This window comes from Enhydra lutris, unplaced genomic scaffold (assembly GCF_002288905.1).
Source record: "Enhydra lutris kenyoni isolate GAN:26980312 unplaced genomic scaffold, ASM228890v2 scaffoldscaffold13, whole genome shotgun sequence".
NCBI classification, from domain to species: Eukaryota; Metazoa; Chordata; class Mammalia; order Carnivora; family Mustelidae; genus Enhydra; species Enhydra lutris.
Window position 1 is genome coordinate 19,814,008 of NW_019154097.1, and position 16,865 is coordinate 19,830,872.

The window sequence follows — 16,865 nt, forward strand, 5'->3', positions numbered from 1 at the left end:
AGCGAGGGCAACACTTGCAAAACTAAGTGGGAAAGCGGTCACGGATCAACTCCAGATAAACAGTCATTTCTTTGGTTGTCCTTTCTGTCAAGCAGTGGTGTAGGTTTATGCCAATCTACTTCCATTTTTGCCTCAGTCCTTCACAAATTTCATGAGCATCAAGCCAAATGGATTTGAAAGGACAGAATTTTTTTATTTCTATTTTTTTATTTTTTATTTTTTTAAAGATTTTATTTATTTATTTGACAGCACAAGTAGGCAGAGAGGCAGGCAGAGAGAGAGGAGGAAGCAGGCTCCCTGCTGAGCAGAAAGCCTGATGTGGGGCTCGATCCCAGGACCCAGGGATCATGACCTGAGCCGAAGGCAGAGGCTTAACCCACTGAGCCACCCAGGTGCCCCAGAATTTTTTTATTTTTAAATTTTATTTATTTATTTGCGCGCCAGAGAAACAAAGTGTGTGAGAGAGCAAGCATGAGCTGGGGGTGGAGGGAGGGCAGGAGGAGAAGCAGAGAGCCCGACGTGGGACTTGATTCCCGGACTCCAGGATCATAACCTGATCCAAAGACAGATGCTTAACCGAGTGAGCCATCCATGTGCCCCATATATATATATATATATATATATATATATATATATTTTTTTTTTTTATTAAGTGAATTCTACCCTTCAACATTGGGCTTGAACTCACGACCCTGAGATCAAGAGTCACATGCTCTACTGACTGAGCCAGCAGGGAACCCTTCAGTTTAATTCCTTAGGTTTAAATGGTGACCGTCCCAGCCCCTCCACCAGGGACGTACCTGGGAGCTCTGCCTGCAGTTTGGCAAGCTGGCCTCTAAGGAGGTCTGTCTCCTTCAAGCTTTCTGTCAGCTCCATCTGCAGCTCCGTTTCTTTCTTTTGGTGAGCAGTCACTTTCAGCTGCAGACGGGAGACCTGAGCGGTGGCGACTGCTAACTCTTCTGTCACCTTGACCTGAACGGTAACAAAGTATGATGCCACGTCAAACATGGGTGTCCCTTGTCTCCAAGTGATGACCCAACCTCACACACTCTACGCTGACTGAACTGGTAGGAAGGGAGCTAAGGCACTCTCAACCTACATTAAGCCAACATCAAGCCTTCAAAACGGGCCACGTCTCTGACCCAGGAATTCCCTTGCAGAAATTTGTCCTTAGGAAGCACTGTGCAAACTTAACAAAATCTTGCTACAAGATGTTCGATGCAGATGGTTTACAGTTGCTAAAGAATGGAAAAATAAAATGCTGGAAAATGGGCTTGCTTAAGCAAATTATGATACACGAGAAATAGTATTCCTGCCATTTTCTAACTTTTCTAGGATACACATGTATTTTTCTTAATAAGAAAAGGATTTTTTAAAATTAAATTGAATGCCTTCAACTGCAATCAACATCTGAGTCTGTAGTTTCTCTCTAATGGTCCTAACTACCCATGGAAGGATGATGGAAAGCTCAGCCACCTGACGGTGACTGCTCTGGGGGTCCCTGGAAGAAGAGAGCTAACGAGATGGCCATGCTTCAGTTTTTCGTGTGTTCCACGTATTGCAAATGGTGCCCTGGCCTGGCCTCACAGAAGCTATATGCTCTCAAATGGCAGCTGATGAAACCACAATGACCCCCTGGAGAAGCCTCTAATGATACTCCATGTGGTAACGGTGATGATTAAGAGGATGGTCAATAAAACAGAATGGTAAACAAGTGACAAATACCACATCCTTGTCACCTGAACTGATGCGTTTCCATAAAATGAGGAGAAATGAGATGATAAGAAAGGCAGTGAACAGTTGCTCCACTGGTGACCAGTCTTAACGTTCGGACAATCAAGCATACGTATGAGGTTGGACCATCTCCCCTACACTACTATGCCGCTACTCCTCTAACTCCTCCCACGTTATTCTGCCTGATGTGCATTTACCGTTGTCTCCTTCCTACTGTCACTTGTCCCTTCTCAGGTTATTCACCAAGCCCCTGCAGATGTAAATGTTCCAAAGCTTTTACTGGTTTGCTAGCTTCCATTTAAAATCTAGTATTTTGGCTCTCCTAAACATTAAGGAAATAAAGTAATTAAAAGTGTATATAAAACAAAAAGAAACAGGCTACGAATGAGTATCTGAGAGTCCACTGGCACACTCTCTCTTTGATCAAACTTTAGTCAGGTTCTTCTGAGCCCCTGACCTTGGCCTCCCATCCTGTGTATGGCCTGCCCTGTCTAGTTTTAGCAAGAATCCTGCTATGTCTGTTCAGAGAGAACACCTCCCCCTGATATCTGAACAAGTTCTTCATCCTTGATCTTTGGTATCCGGGTCCTTCGCCAGTCATTAGCAAGAATCCTACTAGGTCAGTTTACCAAGAATCCCCCCACCCACGAAGTCTCTGAATAATTTCCCAGCACCGACCCCTCATCCGCTCCTTAGCTACGACTCCCTCATCTGCCCTTACTGTGTGGAGTGGAGCCCACTCTTTCTGTCCTACTGCAACAGTCTGGAATAAAGTCCTCCTTACTGCTTCAGGAAGTGTCTGAGTAATTTTTTCTTTAACAGTATGAGACCTAAGATACTTACTTTTGCTATTCAGTAGCCTTAGGTTTTTACCTGTTAAACACAGAGGACAATGGCAGCTAGAACTTCCAGACAGAAGAGGGGCTTTCATCTATCTGCCCCAAGTAGAATCAAAGTTTAAGTCACTGTCCTGCCCCACGTGGCCTGCTGGGACCTGAGCTCACACAGCACCCAGAGAGCTTCCTGTCTGTCTGCAGCTTGAGAGCTCACAAATACTACAGTGAGGGCCACTTACAAAGGCCTTGCAGCAGCTAAGACCACTGGAAGGGCTGAAGGTCACTGGACGGGAAACCGTGAGATGGGTGGTCCCTCTCTCACCAAAGGACAAGCAGAGTGAAAGGTCACTCAAAAGCTCTTTTTATTTCAGGGCCTTACTTGGAAAGGCCTATGAGAAGCATGACAAGTAATACTCTCACCCAAACACACCTGTGTGCACAGAGAAAACAGCGAAGGGATGAAAAGAAAGCAAAGGCACGGAGAACCAAGGGTTCAGAAAAACAAGTAAAAAGAAGCGTTCAAATCAGAAGCAGAAAAATGGTATCAAAGCAAAATGGAAATTTGACAAAAGGAAAGACACAGTTGACTGGAAGTGAGGCCCTAGGCAAGCTGCTTCCTCGCTCTGGGCCGCAGTGTGTGCTCTGTAAAACAGGAAGGTCAAACCAGGTGACCTCCGACAGCTCTTCCATTAGTCCAGGGTTTTCTGTGGAAATACTAACCCCGTCACAGAGAAAAATAATGAATTCTGTTCACCAAATGTCCACTGAGCACTCAGTCCAAACTCTCTCAGCTGCGTTTAAGGCAGAGAGCTGCCTCCAGGGATGAAAGGACTTTGCTGATCTCCCTTTGGGAGGACAGCCCTCACAGGGACGACTGTCAAGTAAGCAAGAAGTGGAGCAAAAGGAAAGCAGGGGGAGTTGAGCCTTGAAAAGGGTCACTGAGTCAAAGTGTCCAGTGAGGCGTGTGATACTTGGTACCCAGTTTCCCAAGCACAGCGCTCCTCAGCCCAGGAGATGCTCTCAGATGCGTGGGAAGCATGGTGCCTAGAACCTGGTGGGGATTTAAGAGAGCCGTTCTCATTGCTGTGACTACTGCATGTTCTGCTATTACAGACAGAGCATCCACCAGCTGCCTGGCACTGTGCCAACCATTTTGTTTATCAATATGGGACCACTGGGTGGTCAGTCGGTTGAGCGTCTGACTCCTGATTCAGCTCAGGTCATTGTCCCAGGCCCACGAGATCCAGCCCCACAGTGAGCCAGAGTCTTCTTGAGATTCTCTCCCTCTCTCTCCCTGCCAGTTTCCCTGCTTGCGCACATGCTCTAAAATAAATAAATCTTTTAAAAAAAAGGAATCCTGTGGGTGGATTAATAAGCTAACTCTTGGGACTGGCAAACTCTGACCCCCAGGCCAAACTGGCCTGTTGCCTGTTTTTGTAAATAAAATTTTACTGGAACACAAACACACACACACACACACACACCCCACTGATGTGCAACATGAGAATCACATGATGAAGTTCCTAAAAACAAAGGCGCCCAGCTGCCACGGCCAGAGCTTGTGGCAAAAGAAATGACAAAGAACAGCAAATCCTAGCTGGCTGTGCATCAGAGTCAAAAGGAGCTTCTGAAAAGTATGGATTCAGCCCTCGGCTACATAATGTTGAATAAGAATCTGAAGGTGTGGGACGCCTGGGTGGCTCAGTTGGTTGGGCCACTGCCTTTGGCTTGGGTCATGGTCCCGGGGTCCTGGGATAGAGTCCCACATGGGGCTCCTTGCTTGGCGGGGAGCCTGCTTCTCTCTCTGCCTCTGCCTGCCACTCTGCCTGCTTGTGCTTTCTCTCTCTGACAAATATATAAATGGATAAAATCTTAAAAAAAAAAAAATCTCAAGGTGAAGTTTAAGAATATGTATTTTTAATCAAGCACCTCTAGTGATCTGGAGGCAGCCAGACTAGAGTGTGGGAAGCATTGATCTAGAACAAGTTCTAGTAATTAGACCTGAATAACAGGTCTAACAGCCCGACCAAACAATATACTTGGGTGTCCCTGCCAGGTCTACAGACTAAAAAATTTTAAAAAGAGTAAATGAGAGCAAGAAAATAAAAGTAGAGGAAGGAGAAATAGTAAAACGTATGGTTACTGGAGAGTGAGGTGACTCCAGAAGTGCTGAGCGATGCCAGCGTCACAGGCTGCTGACCTTGATCCAGGCCCGAGCAGTCAGCCACAACAAACGAGGGACGTGGGAAGCAGCAGTGAGACCGGACTGGGGTCAAGTTGGGAACGGGGCTATGCGGGCAAGGCACTGCTCAACAGGGGGTAAGGGGTCAGAGCTAGTTCTTCCTGGGGCACTATAACTAAGAGAACACAGAGAATAGTAACAGCATGAGACATAAGTAAGGAATCCTCAGCATTACTGGACTATGAGAAAGTGAGTAAGCTCCCATGGGTTATAAAGTACATTCCACTCAACTCTCCCAGTGTTCAGGAAAAATTCAAATACAAAATATAACCTGTTACTTAAACCTCAGAGATAACAGCAGATGGCTGGGTCAAGATCTCCAGCTGAGGAGCAGTAGCCCAAACGGAACTCCACTCGAGATAAACAGTGTCACTGGAGCAGTGACGGGAGAGTGACAGGAGGAGTGTCAGCATCAGCCCAGGCCAAGACCCACCAGTCTTCCTTATAGCTACTCCAGGAACAGGTGGAAATGCCTCCTTCCAAATGGACTGAAGCCAGGCAGCAGTATTTAAAAATGCTCTGGCAGATGTAGATGAAGGAATAAACTAGACAATCCTAAATTTCACTGAAGTGTTTATTACATGGCATAATGGAAATTTTCTGATTGGGTCAGGAGAATAAATTTCATTTGCTAATAAACAATGTAATCCTCACCTTAAACAAATTACTAACACCAGTGATAGTTCTTGAATCAATTCATTGCAAAGCGCACTTTAAAACAGAAGTCTGGGGACTCCTGGGTGGCTCAGCTGGCTAAGCATCTGGCTTCAGCTCAGGTCATGATCCCAGAGTCCCAGGATCGAGTCCCCCATCAGGCTCCCTGCTCAGTGTGGAGCCTGCTTCTCCCTCTGCCTTCCACTCCCCCTGCTTGTACTCTCATGCTCTCTCTCTCTCTGGCAAAGAAATAAATAAAATCTTTATAAAAAAAAAAAAAAATAGAAGTTTGGGGGTGGGGGATATAGTAAAATCTGTTAGAAGCTTTCTGGTTCTATTCCCAATGATGGCAAGTTTTTTTTTTTTGCTGAAAAGCAGACTGGTAAGTACGTACACAAGAGCACTCCTTAGCTCTACACGTCCTGATGGGCTTTTCTCTCCCTTGTTACTTTACCTTCTCTTGTTCAGCATGCAATACTCTTGCCTGTGTGTTTTCTGTGGCTGTTTGAAGTGAGTTGTTCCTCTTCTCCATCATCAGGTTACTCTGCTCAACATATCTGTGACATAGGGGAAAAGATACCCATGTGTGGTGAGGGGGAAGGAAGGATGAAAGAGGAGAAGGGAGAAGAAAAGAAAGCACTTTCCCCCTCACCTTCCCCTGCCACCTCCCCCAACCCCATCAAGTGGGAGACAAGAGACACTAGAAAAGAGAAACATGGAAGAATGATTTTCTAAGTGAAATGCTATTTGCTACATGTTCCCCTGACCACACACTCCCGCTCCCCCACCACCAAACTCTTCAGAAGGGTCAGGAAAAAAATTACATGATGTTTGGGCTTTATATGGAAATTGGTGAAGTTCTGGTTGATGAAATAGCCCACAGACTAGAGAGGAGAGTTGACAGTATTTTCTAAGAGTGTTCTAAGTTTTAACACTACTTTTACAGATGAAGAAGTGAGGGCCAGGAGGAATAAATACCCAAAGCCACCCAACAAAAGAGGAGCAGAGCTGGGATTCAAAACAGGTCTGCCTGACATTACAGCCTACTGTGTTCTTTCTACCAGAATTCCTCTCAGAAAACAAATAATTCACACGACAGGCAGGAAACAGAAATAGCACTAGTACACATAAACTACCCTAAACAAACATGTTTTATTGGGGCACCTGGGTAGCTCAGTGGGTTAAGCCTCTGCCTTCGCCTCAGTTCATGATCTCAGGGTCCTGGGATCCAGTCCCACATTGGGCTCTCTGCTCAGCAGGGAGCCTGCTTCCCCCTCTCTCTCTATGCCTGCCTCTCTGCCTACTTGTGATCTCTTTCTCTCTGTGAAATTAAAAACAAACAAATAAACAAACCTAAAAAAAAAACCAAAAACCAAAAAAAAAAAAACCATGTTTATCCAACTTGGGCATTTACAAATGAAACCCTTTGTCCATCCTAACCAGTGCCCCATACCTGTCATTACCTCTGATTTCGTTCAATTAGTTCACTAATCTTATCATTCTGTTCTTCTATCCGACTGCTCTTTTCAAGGAGCTCTTGCTTCAATCTTTCATTTTCCTAAAATCAAAATATATGATGTATAACTTAAGTTTTTGGGAGGAAAGTGCCAGATATAAGGGAGTCAACTTGAACTGACAGGCGACACTGTTACAAATTTTGAGATAAAAAACTAGAACTTATGTCCACATCGATATAATATTTAAAACATCAAATCATACTAATAGATATAAATCACAATGCCTGACAGATTAAACATAGAAATGGCCACAAAATGAAGCAAAATTCTAAAATACAGTCCAAAAGAAATATTTCCTTGTGACTCTATAGTGATAAGTCACTTGGACCAAATTAGGCTGTAATGGATTTTCCAGAATTTCCCAACTCAGTGTAGCACTGATCACATGCTATCTGGGCAGCAGAGGTTTTACAGGGTAGTGCATCCTGGAAGAGAAGGGAGCAAGACCTCCAGGCTGGGTTCTCTTCCCAATCCCTCTTACCTGAATAATACGTTGGATGTTGCTCATAATCATGCTTGTTTCCATCGTAAGCGCCATGCTGGGAGGCAGCAGGGAGCTGCCAGCACTGTGCTTCTGTAACTCTTCAACCTACAAATGTGGGGACGGAAAGACTTTGAGAGAAATTTTTAAATGGAGAAATAAAACTTACCCAAGATCTGACCACTTAAGACCTTCTGACCTTTTGGAAAGGCTTAACGAGTTTCTGAGACAATCTCTAACATAAGCCTGAGTTTTCTTCTGCCAACTGGACGCCAAACAAAAAACTAACCTTCTAGGGAAATAACTGCTGACTACTAGGGATGCAGGAAACCAAGTAAGAGTTTACCCATAGCCCTGATTGCTTCCTGTCGTACCCACTGTTCATTCCCCCACTTTCAACACAGCCCCCACCCTGACTCACCCACCTTCGTCACGAGATGATCCATTTTATCAGCCACTTTGCTGACTGCCATACGAATTTCAGTGTTATGTTGCCGGGCTTCAGTCATGAGAAATGAAGCCATGTCACCAGATCCTAAGCAGACAAAAGCCAAAAAGAACCTTATGAAACTAGAGCAAAAGGTACTGTGTGAGGAAAAGCCAACAGCTCTTTCAGCACAGGAAAGAAAGAAATCAACATCTCAAAATAGGAAATGCTGTAGGTGATTCACACTGTCAGAAGACATAGAAAACACAGAGGCAAAAGGGCTCCAAAGCTAACAGTAGAGAAGCTCTGCTCCTGCAAAATGCATCGAGGAGTACGGCCTGGTCCAGAGCACAAGGATGCCCACTTTGGTCTGCCACAGCACTAACAGCTCAGGCTGCTTCTCCACTCATCCAACTTCAAGCCAGACATGGTACCAGGTACCAGGGGTCCAGCAACGAACGAAACCCGGTTCCTGCCCTTGGTGAGCTGACAGTCTGGTGGGGAGACTCACATGGAAACAGATCATTACGACAGAGTGTTGTAAGTGCAAAAAATGGACCACATACAAGGTACAAAAAGAGCATAAAGAAAAGCAACATTAACCTTTCAGTGACACATAGACAGTTATGTCTGTGGGAAGAGAGGAAGAAGCGATGGTAACAATCAGGGAAGGCTTCACAGAGGTGAGATCTGATGGCCTCCCAGATGGAGAAGTGGCAGGGTTTCCAGACAAAGGTAGCATCCATGAAACCCTTACCAATCTGGGACCATAAGTTACACTGTAAGATATACTGGCTCCTTCCTACCACTGTCCTAATACCAAAGATAAGCTACAGAATAAGAATGTAGAATAGCATGCCAGCTTTTTACATTTTATTTTGTTTTGTTATAAAAAATTACATTTTGTTTTGTTTTTTATATCAGTGTGCTTTTATGCACACTTGGTACTTGCATGAAAGATAACTGAAAAGTTACCCAAGTAACTGTCAACAACAGTTTCCTATGGTGGGGGTGTGATGGAGTAACTTTTCATTTTATACTCTTTTGTGTTGACTTTTTTATAAAAGCATATGATTACCATAATTTAAAAATGTTAACAAAGTAGCTTTCATTTGAGATACCGAACACCCACCAACAGTTACCATGCTTTCTCCTGACTTCCCCAACATTTCACTCTCTTACTGTTTTCTAGACACTCTACAGAGCCACACTGATTGAGCAATGGAAAAGGGCTGGAGGGAGAAAATGCAAGAAACAAAACAGAAAGTGGGCACAAGATGGTTTGGGGGGAAGATGTAAATGTTCTAAAATTGGATTGCGGTGAAGGTTGCGCAACTCTGTAAACTTAATGAAAAAATTCCTAAATTATACACTTACATTGAGTGAACTGTATGATACATAAATTTCACCTCAACAAAGCTGTTAAAAAAAAAAAAAGCAGAGATCTGTTGGAGTGAAAATGGAAAGGGGGTGGGAGGATGGAGAGCAGAGCAAGAGTGGAAGACAAGACATGGAGGGCCCATGGCCTACCTTGAAAATGGGGAGACTGAGAGAGCGGAGCGGGGTACAGGGGCCGGGCGGGCTGCAGCTGGGAGGTGACGGCTGATGTGTGGGGATAAGTGTAGGCTTGCATACCTGCATAGGGCTGAGAAAACGCCAAGGTATAGTCAAAGCTCTCTCTTCTGCTTCATCTGTCTTAATGGAATAAAAAGATTAAGCTGGAAGGAGATACAAATCTGTTAAAGCTGGAGACAGATGAGACCCGATTTGGTAGTGGGAAGGCACTGCAGCAGACTTCTCTGTGTCATCCAGAGACACAGAGCCGGGTCACTGAAGTCCTCCCCAGAAAGTGAGGGAAGGCTGTCTCAGGTCACTCCCTGCTCCTCTGGCACTATGATTTAATTAAGTAGGAATTCAGTTCCCGGCTGTCAGGCCTACTGATGGTCTAAGAAACTGTAAAGAGACTTGGCTGAGGGCGCCCTGGGTGGTTCAGTCGGTTAAGTATCTGCCTTTGGATCATTAGGTCATGATCCCAGGTTGTTGGGCCGGAGTCCTGGGGCTCTCTACTTGGTGGGAAATCTGTTTCTCCCTCTGCCCCTGTGTGCACACGTGCTCTCTCTCTCTCCTTACAGCTACTCCAGGAGTAGCTGTATGCATGCATGCGCGCAAAAATAAATAAAATCATTAAAAATAAATAAATAAATAAAAACAGACACTCAGCTGAGTTTCCACTGGGATCAAAGGACAGGTGTTCTTTGGGATTCCAAAGTAAATCCATGAGTCTCCAAAGGATGGCTCTCCCCCACAAGACTCTAACTCTCTTGTGACCAAGAGCTCTCCTTTTCCCCTGAACCTTGGTCACCTGAACTATGAGATGACAACAGTAATGTCACTCAGGGTTGTTGTGTGGACTAGATGACATGATATATAGGTAAAGTTTCTCAGAACTGGTAAATTAAGTGCCCAGCAGATGGTAAATGCTCAATGAACAGCAGCTTTCTTTTAAATGATGATGGTTATTCTTCCTTGAGTTAAGGAAATCCAACTCATTTCCAGGGACAGATAAACTACCTATCCATTATTTAAAATATAAAACCAAAACCAAAATTTAGTCTATAGGACAGAATTGTCCACTAGAGAGCAGGGAGAGGGCAAGGTGGGATTTCTTTTAATTCTAATATATCCTGTTCCAATGGGGCATAGCCCGCTCACCATCACTCCCACCAGTCTACTAAGAATCACCAAGAAGTGAAGCCCTCTTATCACTGGGAGTATGTTCACCCACCAAATGTGTCATTAGTAAGAGTCCACTATCCTGGCAAACAGCAAAAGCAGACTACCTTCTGTGAAAACAGAAAAATATCCTACTTTCAGAGCTCCCGTTTGGAGGGTAACTAGACAACAGAGTGCCCCTGTATTTTCTATACACCTCAACCTACAAGTATTCTGCTACCTATAGTGCAGAACCTTAGCCTCTCGGCTCTAGCAGACCAGAGAAGGGGACTTGCATTTATATGTCTCAAGGAGAGCTGTGTGCAAAGGAAAGGGCACAAATGCTGACTGGGCCTTTACTGTTTGCCAAGCCGTGTACCAGGTGCTCTGCCTGTTCTTGCCTTTCGGCTTTAGAACAACCTGCAAGGGAGATAATCCTTGTCTGGTTTAGAGATGAGATAGTGGCCACTCAGGAAGGGGGAAAATGACAGATTCAGAAGTGGGGAACTGCTACCACAAGACTGTGCCGAAGGGAGAAGAGGGGCTGACTAGAACCTAATAAATTACAGCCTGAAACTGATATGGTTTAAAAACATTGTTACCTGAAAGGCCTGGGCATGGCCAGACATAGTGGAGTGTGAGTCAAGAGATGCAACTTGCATTAAAGCAGGAGAAGGTGCTTGGAGGCCAGAAACAGATGGCTGAGGCGCTACGAGAGAACAAGAAGTTTCCACTGTCACCCACCCTGGTTTCTTGGTAAAAGTCTGGACTAGTACCTTACATTCTGCCACAGGCTTCAGACTTGACCACTCTCCTCACCTGTTCTCCCGAAACCAGATCTACTGGAGTCTCAGGAGCGGGTGAGAAGAAGGAACCTGGGGTTCTCGGGCACATGTGACTCAGACCTACAGTCCCGTCTGCCGACGGTAAGTGCACAATTACACACAGGGAAGTGTCTCAGCTGAGAGCACAATTCCGAAACTGGCAAGGCCACATGGCCGGAGACAAAGCACGCAGACCAAACCCCTCTCTAGGGCGGAAAACGCTGTGCACAGGGACAAACCGACAAGTCCTACACTCTAGTCCAGCTCTCAGTACTCAGACAATGCAGCCTGACAACTGAAGGACCCAGGATGCTAACTCTGGTTATCTGCAGAGCCGGAGAGGCCCCTTACCCTGTGCGGCCATCTGCGGCAAGGCTGGATGCGTGGGTGGTAGGGACGGCTGCGCGACCGGGGCTGCCAGGGGCGGTGCAGCTCCTCGCAGAGCGTTCACATCCTGAAACAGGAACAAGCACTTGGGTGACTATGTATGTGGGTCCTTAGCTGCAGACCAGGCTCACTGTCCACCCTAAACCTGCTTACAGCCAGTGTTTCTAGGCAAAGAAGAGGAAGGAAAGGCAAGAGTTTAGGGTGTGGGTTGTGGGGAGATCCCTTCTCCCTGTAAATCATACCAAATAACTAAGTATATTTAATTTGCTCGAATGTTCTAAATTGTTGATGTTTTATTGACTGAAGCAGCTAAGATGACTGCTCTCCAGAATGTACCACTTTCCAAACCAGCAGCTACCCTTTTAACCTGACCAGTCTGTTCCCATGGAAGAAGGGTCTATTGCAAAGAAACTCAGGCAACAGTGCAGCCTCTTCTCTCTGCCAGATCATCTCCACAGACCTCAAGGTGCTCACTAAAGATCACACAGAGCAGGATTCACTGCCCCTCATCACACTTGGATCGCTTTTTGGATAATGTGGTTTTAGAGTGTTTTGTCCCCATTCTTTCTTTTCATAAAAGTCAAAGCAATGTTGGTCCCTACTGTAATTCTAAACAAAGTTATCAAAAAAATATCTTCCCCAATTCACACAAGGAAAAGAAAAACTTGGGGCACAATATACAGTGTTTTGCTATCCTACAGTTCAAAAGCTGAAATCTCTTTGACATTTTTTTACTTTAAAACTTCCCTTTGCCCCCTGATATTCTCAAAAACACATTATGCATTTCTGGAAAAGCATGCTAGTTTTATATCGCTTCAGCTCTAAATCCACCTAAATGTGTAACAACAGAATGAAAGCAATTATGATAAATCGATCTAACGGAACACTGAGCTACCTTTAAAGGAAATAATGCTTTGTTTTATTTACTTATGTTAATTTATGTTATTCATATTAGTATTAACATAAATATTCACAATACTAATCTAAAAAATCAGGTTACAAAGCAATAATAAAGAAGAATACACTTCTTGATAAGTATATATTTTCTTTCCTCGTAATCTGAATCATTCTACAATGAATAAGTAGCACTTAAAAATTTTAATAATGGTATTACCTTACTAAAATTTAATTTCCAGAACCAGCTAAAAATCAAACCTATAACAAAAAGCCCTAGAAATCCTATCTTCCTTTAAAATGTTAAATCTAGTGCTCGCTTTGGCAGCACATATACTAAAATATTAAATCTACTTACAGCTTTTCCAGGAAGAAATAAAACAAAATTATGAAAAATAAAGCCTATGCTAGAAAAAATTTTTAAGAGCATCACCTTTGCTTTTGTTTTACATCAAAGTCAAAGAATCCTAAAAATCAATCTCTATTAATCTCTGTGAAGTGTTTCAATTCAACGGAGAGGATGATTTTACTCATTAAGTGACTAAAAACCAATGGACAAAGAACTAAGTTAAAACTGAGCTACTTCAGGGCGCCTGGGTGGCTCAGTGGGTTAAGCCGCTGCCTTCGGCTCAGGTCATGATCTCAGGGTCCTGGAATCGAGCCCCGCATCAGGCTCTCTGCTCAGCAGGGAGCCTGCTTCCTCCTCTCTCTCTACCTGCCTCTCTGCCTGCTTGTGATCTCTCTCTGTCAAATAAATAAATAAAATCTTAAAAAAAAAAAAAACAACAAAAAAAAAACTGAGCTACTTCATAGGGGTGTCTGGGTGGCTCAGTGGGTTAGGCCTCTGCCTTCGGCTTGGGTCGTGATCTTAGGGTCCTGCGTTCGAGCCCCGCGTCGGGCTCTCTGCTTAGCGGGGAGCCTGCTTCCCTCTCTCTCTGCCTGCTTGCGATCTCTGTCAAATAAATAAATAGAATCTTAAAAAAAAAATGAGCTACTTCATATCATACATCAAATTCCATATGGATTAAAATTTTATATCTAAATATGAAATAATAATATTTTTAGAAAACACATATGATGTTTATAATACCTGAAAGTAAGAAGGCTTTCTAAGCATAACATTAAAAGCAAAACACAAAGGGAAAAAACTGATAGATTTCACTGCAATAAAATTTCTGACCTTCAAAACAATCACAGCACATACAAACTCAAGAAGACAATACAGTGCCATCTTTAGTAATAGGTAACATCAGTGGGAAGACCAACATTTCCCAAGAGAATCTAAACATTTAATCAACATCTTTTTTTTTTTAGCATCTTTTACAGGTTAGGCCCCACGCTGCCTAACGTGTGACTTTTACTGACAGTAGAGAGTCTAGTAGAAGGCTATACGGACTACTTAACCCCCATTCTTGAGGCAGATGTGGGGGATTGCTTCCATTTCTCAGGGGAAGTGCTAATCACAGTGGAAACACATGTACCATTTTAAATAAAGCTTTCTACATGATAATTCTGGGTTACAGGCAGAAAAAGTAGAACTCTTAACCAAAAGGACTTAACATAATGTAGAAGTGTCTTCACTATTCATTCTAACAGAGCCCAGGGGTCATACCTCGATTTCTGAATCATTGGAATCCAGCTGTGGTGGAAGGATGGGGAGCATGGGCTGGCCCATTTTAGCCATCCGAGAGATCAACTTAGCTTTGACTGTATCAGGATTCTAAAAAGAGGAAAGTTACAAGAATCATTATAATCAAGGCTCAATCCTTTAGCTCAGTCTTTGGCTCTGCCTTCAAACTAGTCCCCTTGCTATATCGATTTGAAACCATTTCTTTGACAAAATGAGAATTAACGATTTCTTGGGTCACAATTAATAATAGCAGTACAAATAATTCCCTATATGTTGGAATGGACAAAGTGGTTCCATACATATTGCTTCATTTCAATCAAGTCTCCCCGGCAGGCATAATTTGTCTCATTTTACACAGATGAAAAACTAAGTACAGATCAAGGGAGGGAGGCATCTTACGTCACAGTACCCTCTGAAAACAGTGGGAGCAATTCAGCAGATAGATATTCAGAAGCAATTTGGGGAAAAAAGGAAACAGGAGCTCTTTGTTCCAAATTCAGGTTCATTCTGCTCTGACTTGGCACTGACTACTCAATAGCCCCTGTGCTAGAGGCATCTGTATCCATTATCTGGTCCAAAGTGCAGCCTTCAGAGTGGAGAGTACATACCCCCAAGGGTGTACATGTTGATCTACTGGGTATAAAAGAGATGATCATGGGCAGCTGGGTGGCTCAGTCAGTTATGCATCTGACTTGATTTCGGCTCAGGTCTTGATCTCATGGGTTTTGAGATGGAGCCCTGTGTTGGGCTTCACGCTCAGTGGTGAGTCTGCTTGAAGATTCTCTCCCTCTGCCCCTCCCCACACCTTTGTGGGTGCAGTGCACACCTGCTCTCTCAAAAAAATAAATAAATCTTTAAAACAAGAGAGATGACCATAACCTCTATTTTGGAATTATCTCTAAGCTGTGGTAAATATAAGACATTAAGCTTATTTACAGGGATGGACAGTACTTTATGTATGTAATTTATAAATAGATACACTGGGAATATGTGTTCATTCTTCCTTGTCTGATTGGAAGCACATAATCAAAGAAAGCTGGGTTCATCAAAAGAGGACTAGTTACATAAACCATATCACACAATGGCATACTGCAATCCACAGGAAAAAAGAAGAAAGAGGGAGCTTTCTGTACACTAACATGGAAAGATATTGTTATATATACTGTAACATAAAAGGCATGGTAGATAATATATATACTATGCTATATTTTATGAAAGGAGGCAGAAATAAAATATACATTCCTATCTGCTTCCATCTGCATAAAGAAACACTGAAAGAATACATATGAAACTAATAAAAGCAGTTACCTAAAAGGAGAGTGAGATGGGATGGGGTACACAAAGGTAGGGTTGACAGCGAGTCTTTTCAATGTATACCCTGTTATATAGTTTTAATAACTGAACCTTATGAATGTAATTACCTCAAAACAAAAAATAAAAACTTAAATGTAAAAAGAAAAAAAAGGGATAGTGAGTTTTGCTTCAATTAAAAAAAAAAAAAACACTTTAAAAAGACAAAAGAAAATTCTAAAAAAGGTTGGAGACCACTAGTCCACTGGAAGCTACTGAAGCTTAGAAACAGGTGACAAAGTAGCTCTGTCTAAAAGTATCATAGAACCGGGGCGCCTGGGTGGCTCAGTGGGTTAAAGCCTCTGCCTTCAGCTCAGGTCATGATCCCAGGGTCCTGGGATTGAGCCCTGCATCGGGCTCTCTGCACGGCAGTGAGCCTGCTTCCCTTCCTCTCTCTCTGCCTGCCTCTCTGCCTACTTGTGATCTCTCTGTCAAATAAATAAATAAAATCTTTAAAATAAATAAATAAATAAATAAATAAAATAAAAGTATCATAGAACCAATACTAAACAAATTTTGTGACTGTTCAAAGATCTGAGATTACAGTTTTTTAATTTTCTTGATTCTTTGGCTTAACCTTCCAGGTTTCAGAGATCACTTTTTACACATACCACATCAATTATTTGCTTAATAATTCCTGCCTTGGGCTGAATATAAACAAGTAAACTAGGGCTAGAGAGAAAGAAATCACCAATTTCACTCCAAGCAATTATCCTGTTTCCCAACACGATAGGTGAAGGCCACAGGCTTTCATCTCACACTCACACAGCAAACTCAAGATGCCTTCCTGAACCCAGCAGGGCAGCAAGAAAGTACAGTGCACATGCTCCCAAAGGCATTCAAATCCTAATTTTACTACAACTGTATGCTAGTCTTCCCATCTTACAGTTAGGGAAACAAACAGAGACCAATTCAAAGTCAGCTAGTTGGTGAATTAGTGCACAATCCATCTAAGAGAACCAAAGTGTGAAGTATGTAGTGTTAGCAGTAATTATGGTAATAGTAAGAGCGAATGTTAACTGAGCTCTTACGATATGTCAGACGTGATACTAAAAACTCCACACACATTACTTCATTTAAATCTCAAAAATATCTCTTGAGGATAAAAATCTTCCTTAGTGAAGTCCTACTTTATGTAAGCTCTAAGCTTAGTGCTCTGAGAACATGTCACAAGAAC

The 16,865-nt window shown here is 43.2% G+C and overlaps 1 protein-coding gene across 2 annotated transcripts in view; it reads right to left on the reverse strand.

Moving 5' to 3' along the window:
• The window catches only part of LOC111145685 (FK506 binding protein 15), a 54,927-nt gene that overhangs the window by 11,409 nt on the left and 26,653 nt on the right, over window positions 1-16,865 (reverse strand). For both annotated transcript variants that reach the window (XM_022500787.1, XM_022500786.1), the window contains exons 12-20: window positions 14,321-14,428; window positions 11,779-11,881; window positions 11,206-11,312; window positions 9,422-9,536; window positions 7,890-7,999; window positions 7,465-7,572; window positions 6,930-7,024; window positions 5,921-6,023; window positions 801-972 (exon numbers count right to left, since the gene is read on the reverse strand). In XM_022500787.1, the coding sequence (XP_022356495.1) occupies window positions 801-972; window positions 5,921-6,023; window positions 6,930-7,024; window positions 7,465-7,572; window positions 7,890-7,999; window positions 9,422-9,536; window positions 11,206-11,312; window positions 11,779-11,881; window positions 14,321-14,428 (1,021 nt within the window). The remainder of the gene's footprint in view (window positions 1-800; window positions 973-5,920; window positions 6,024-6,929; window positions 7,025-7,464; window positions 7,573-7,889; window positions 8,000-9,421; window positions 9,537-11,205; window positions 11,313-11,778; window positions 11,882-14,320; window positions 14,429-16,865) is intronic.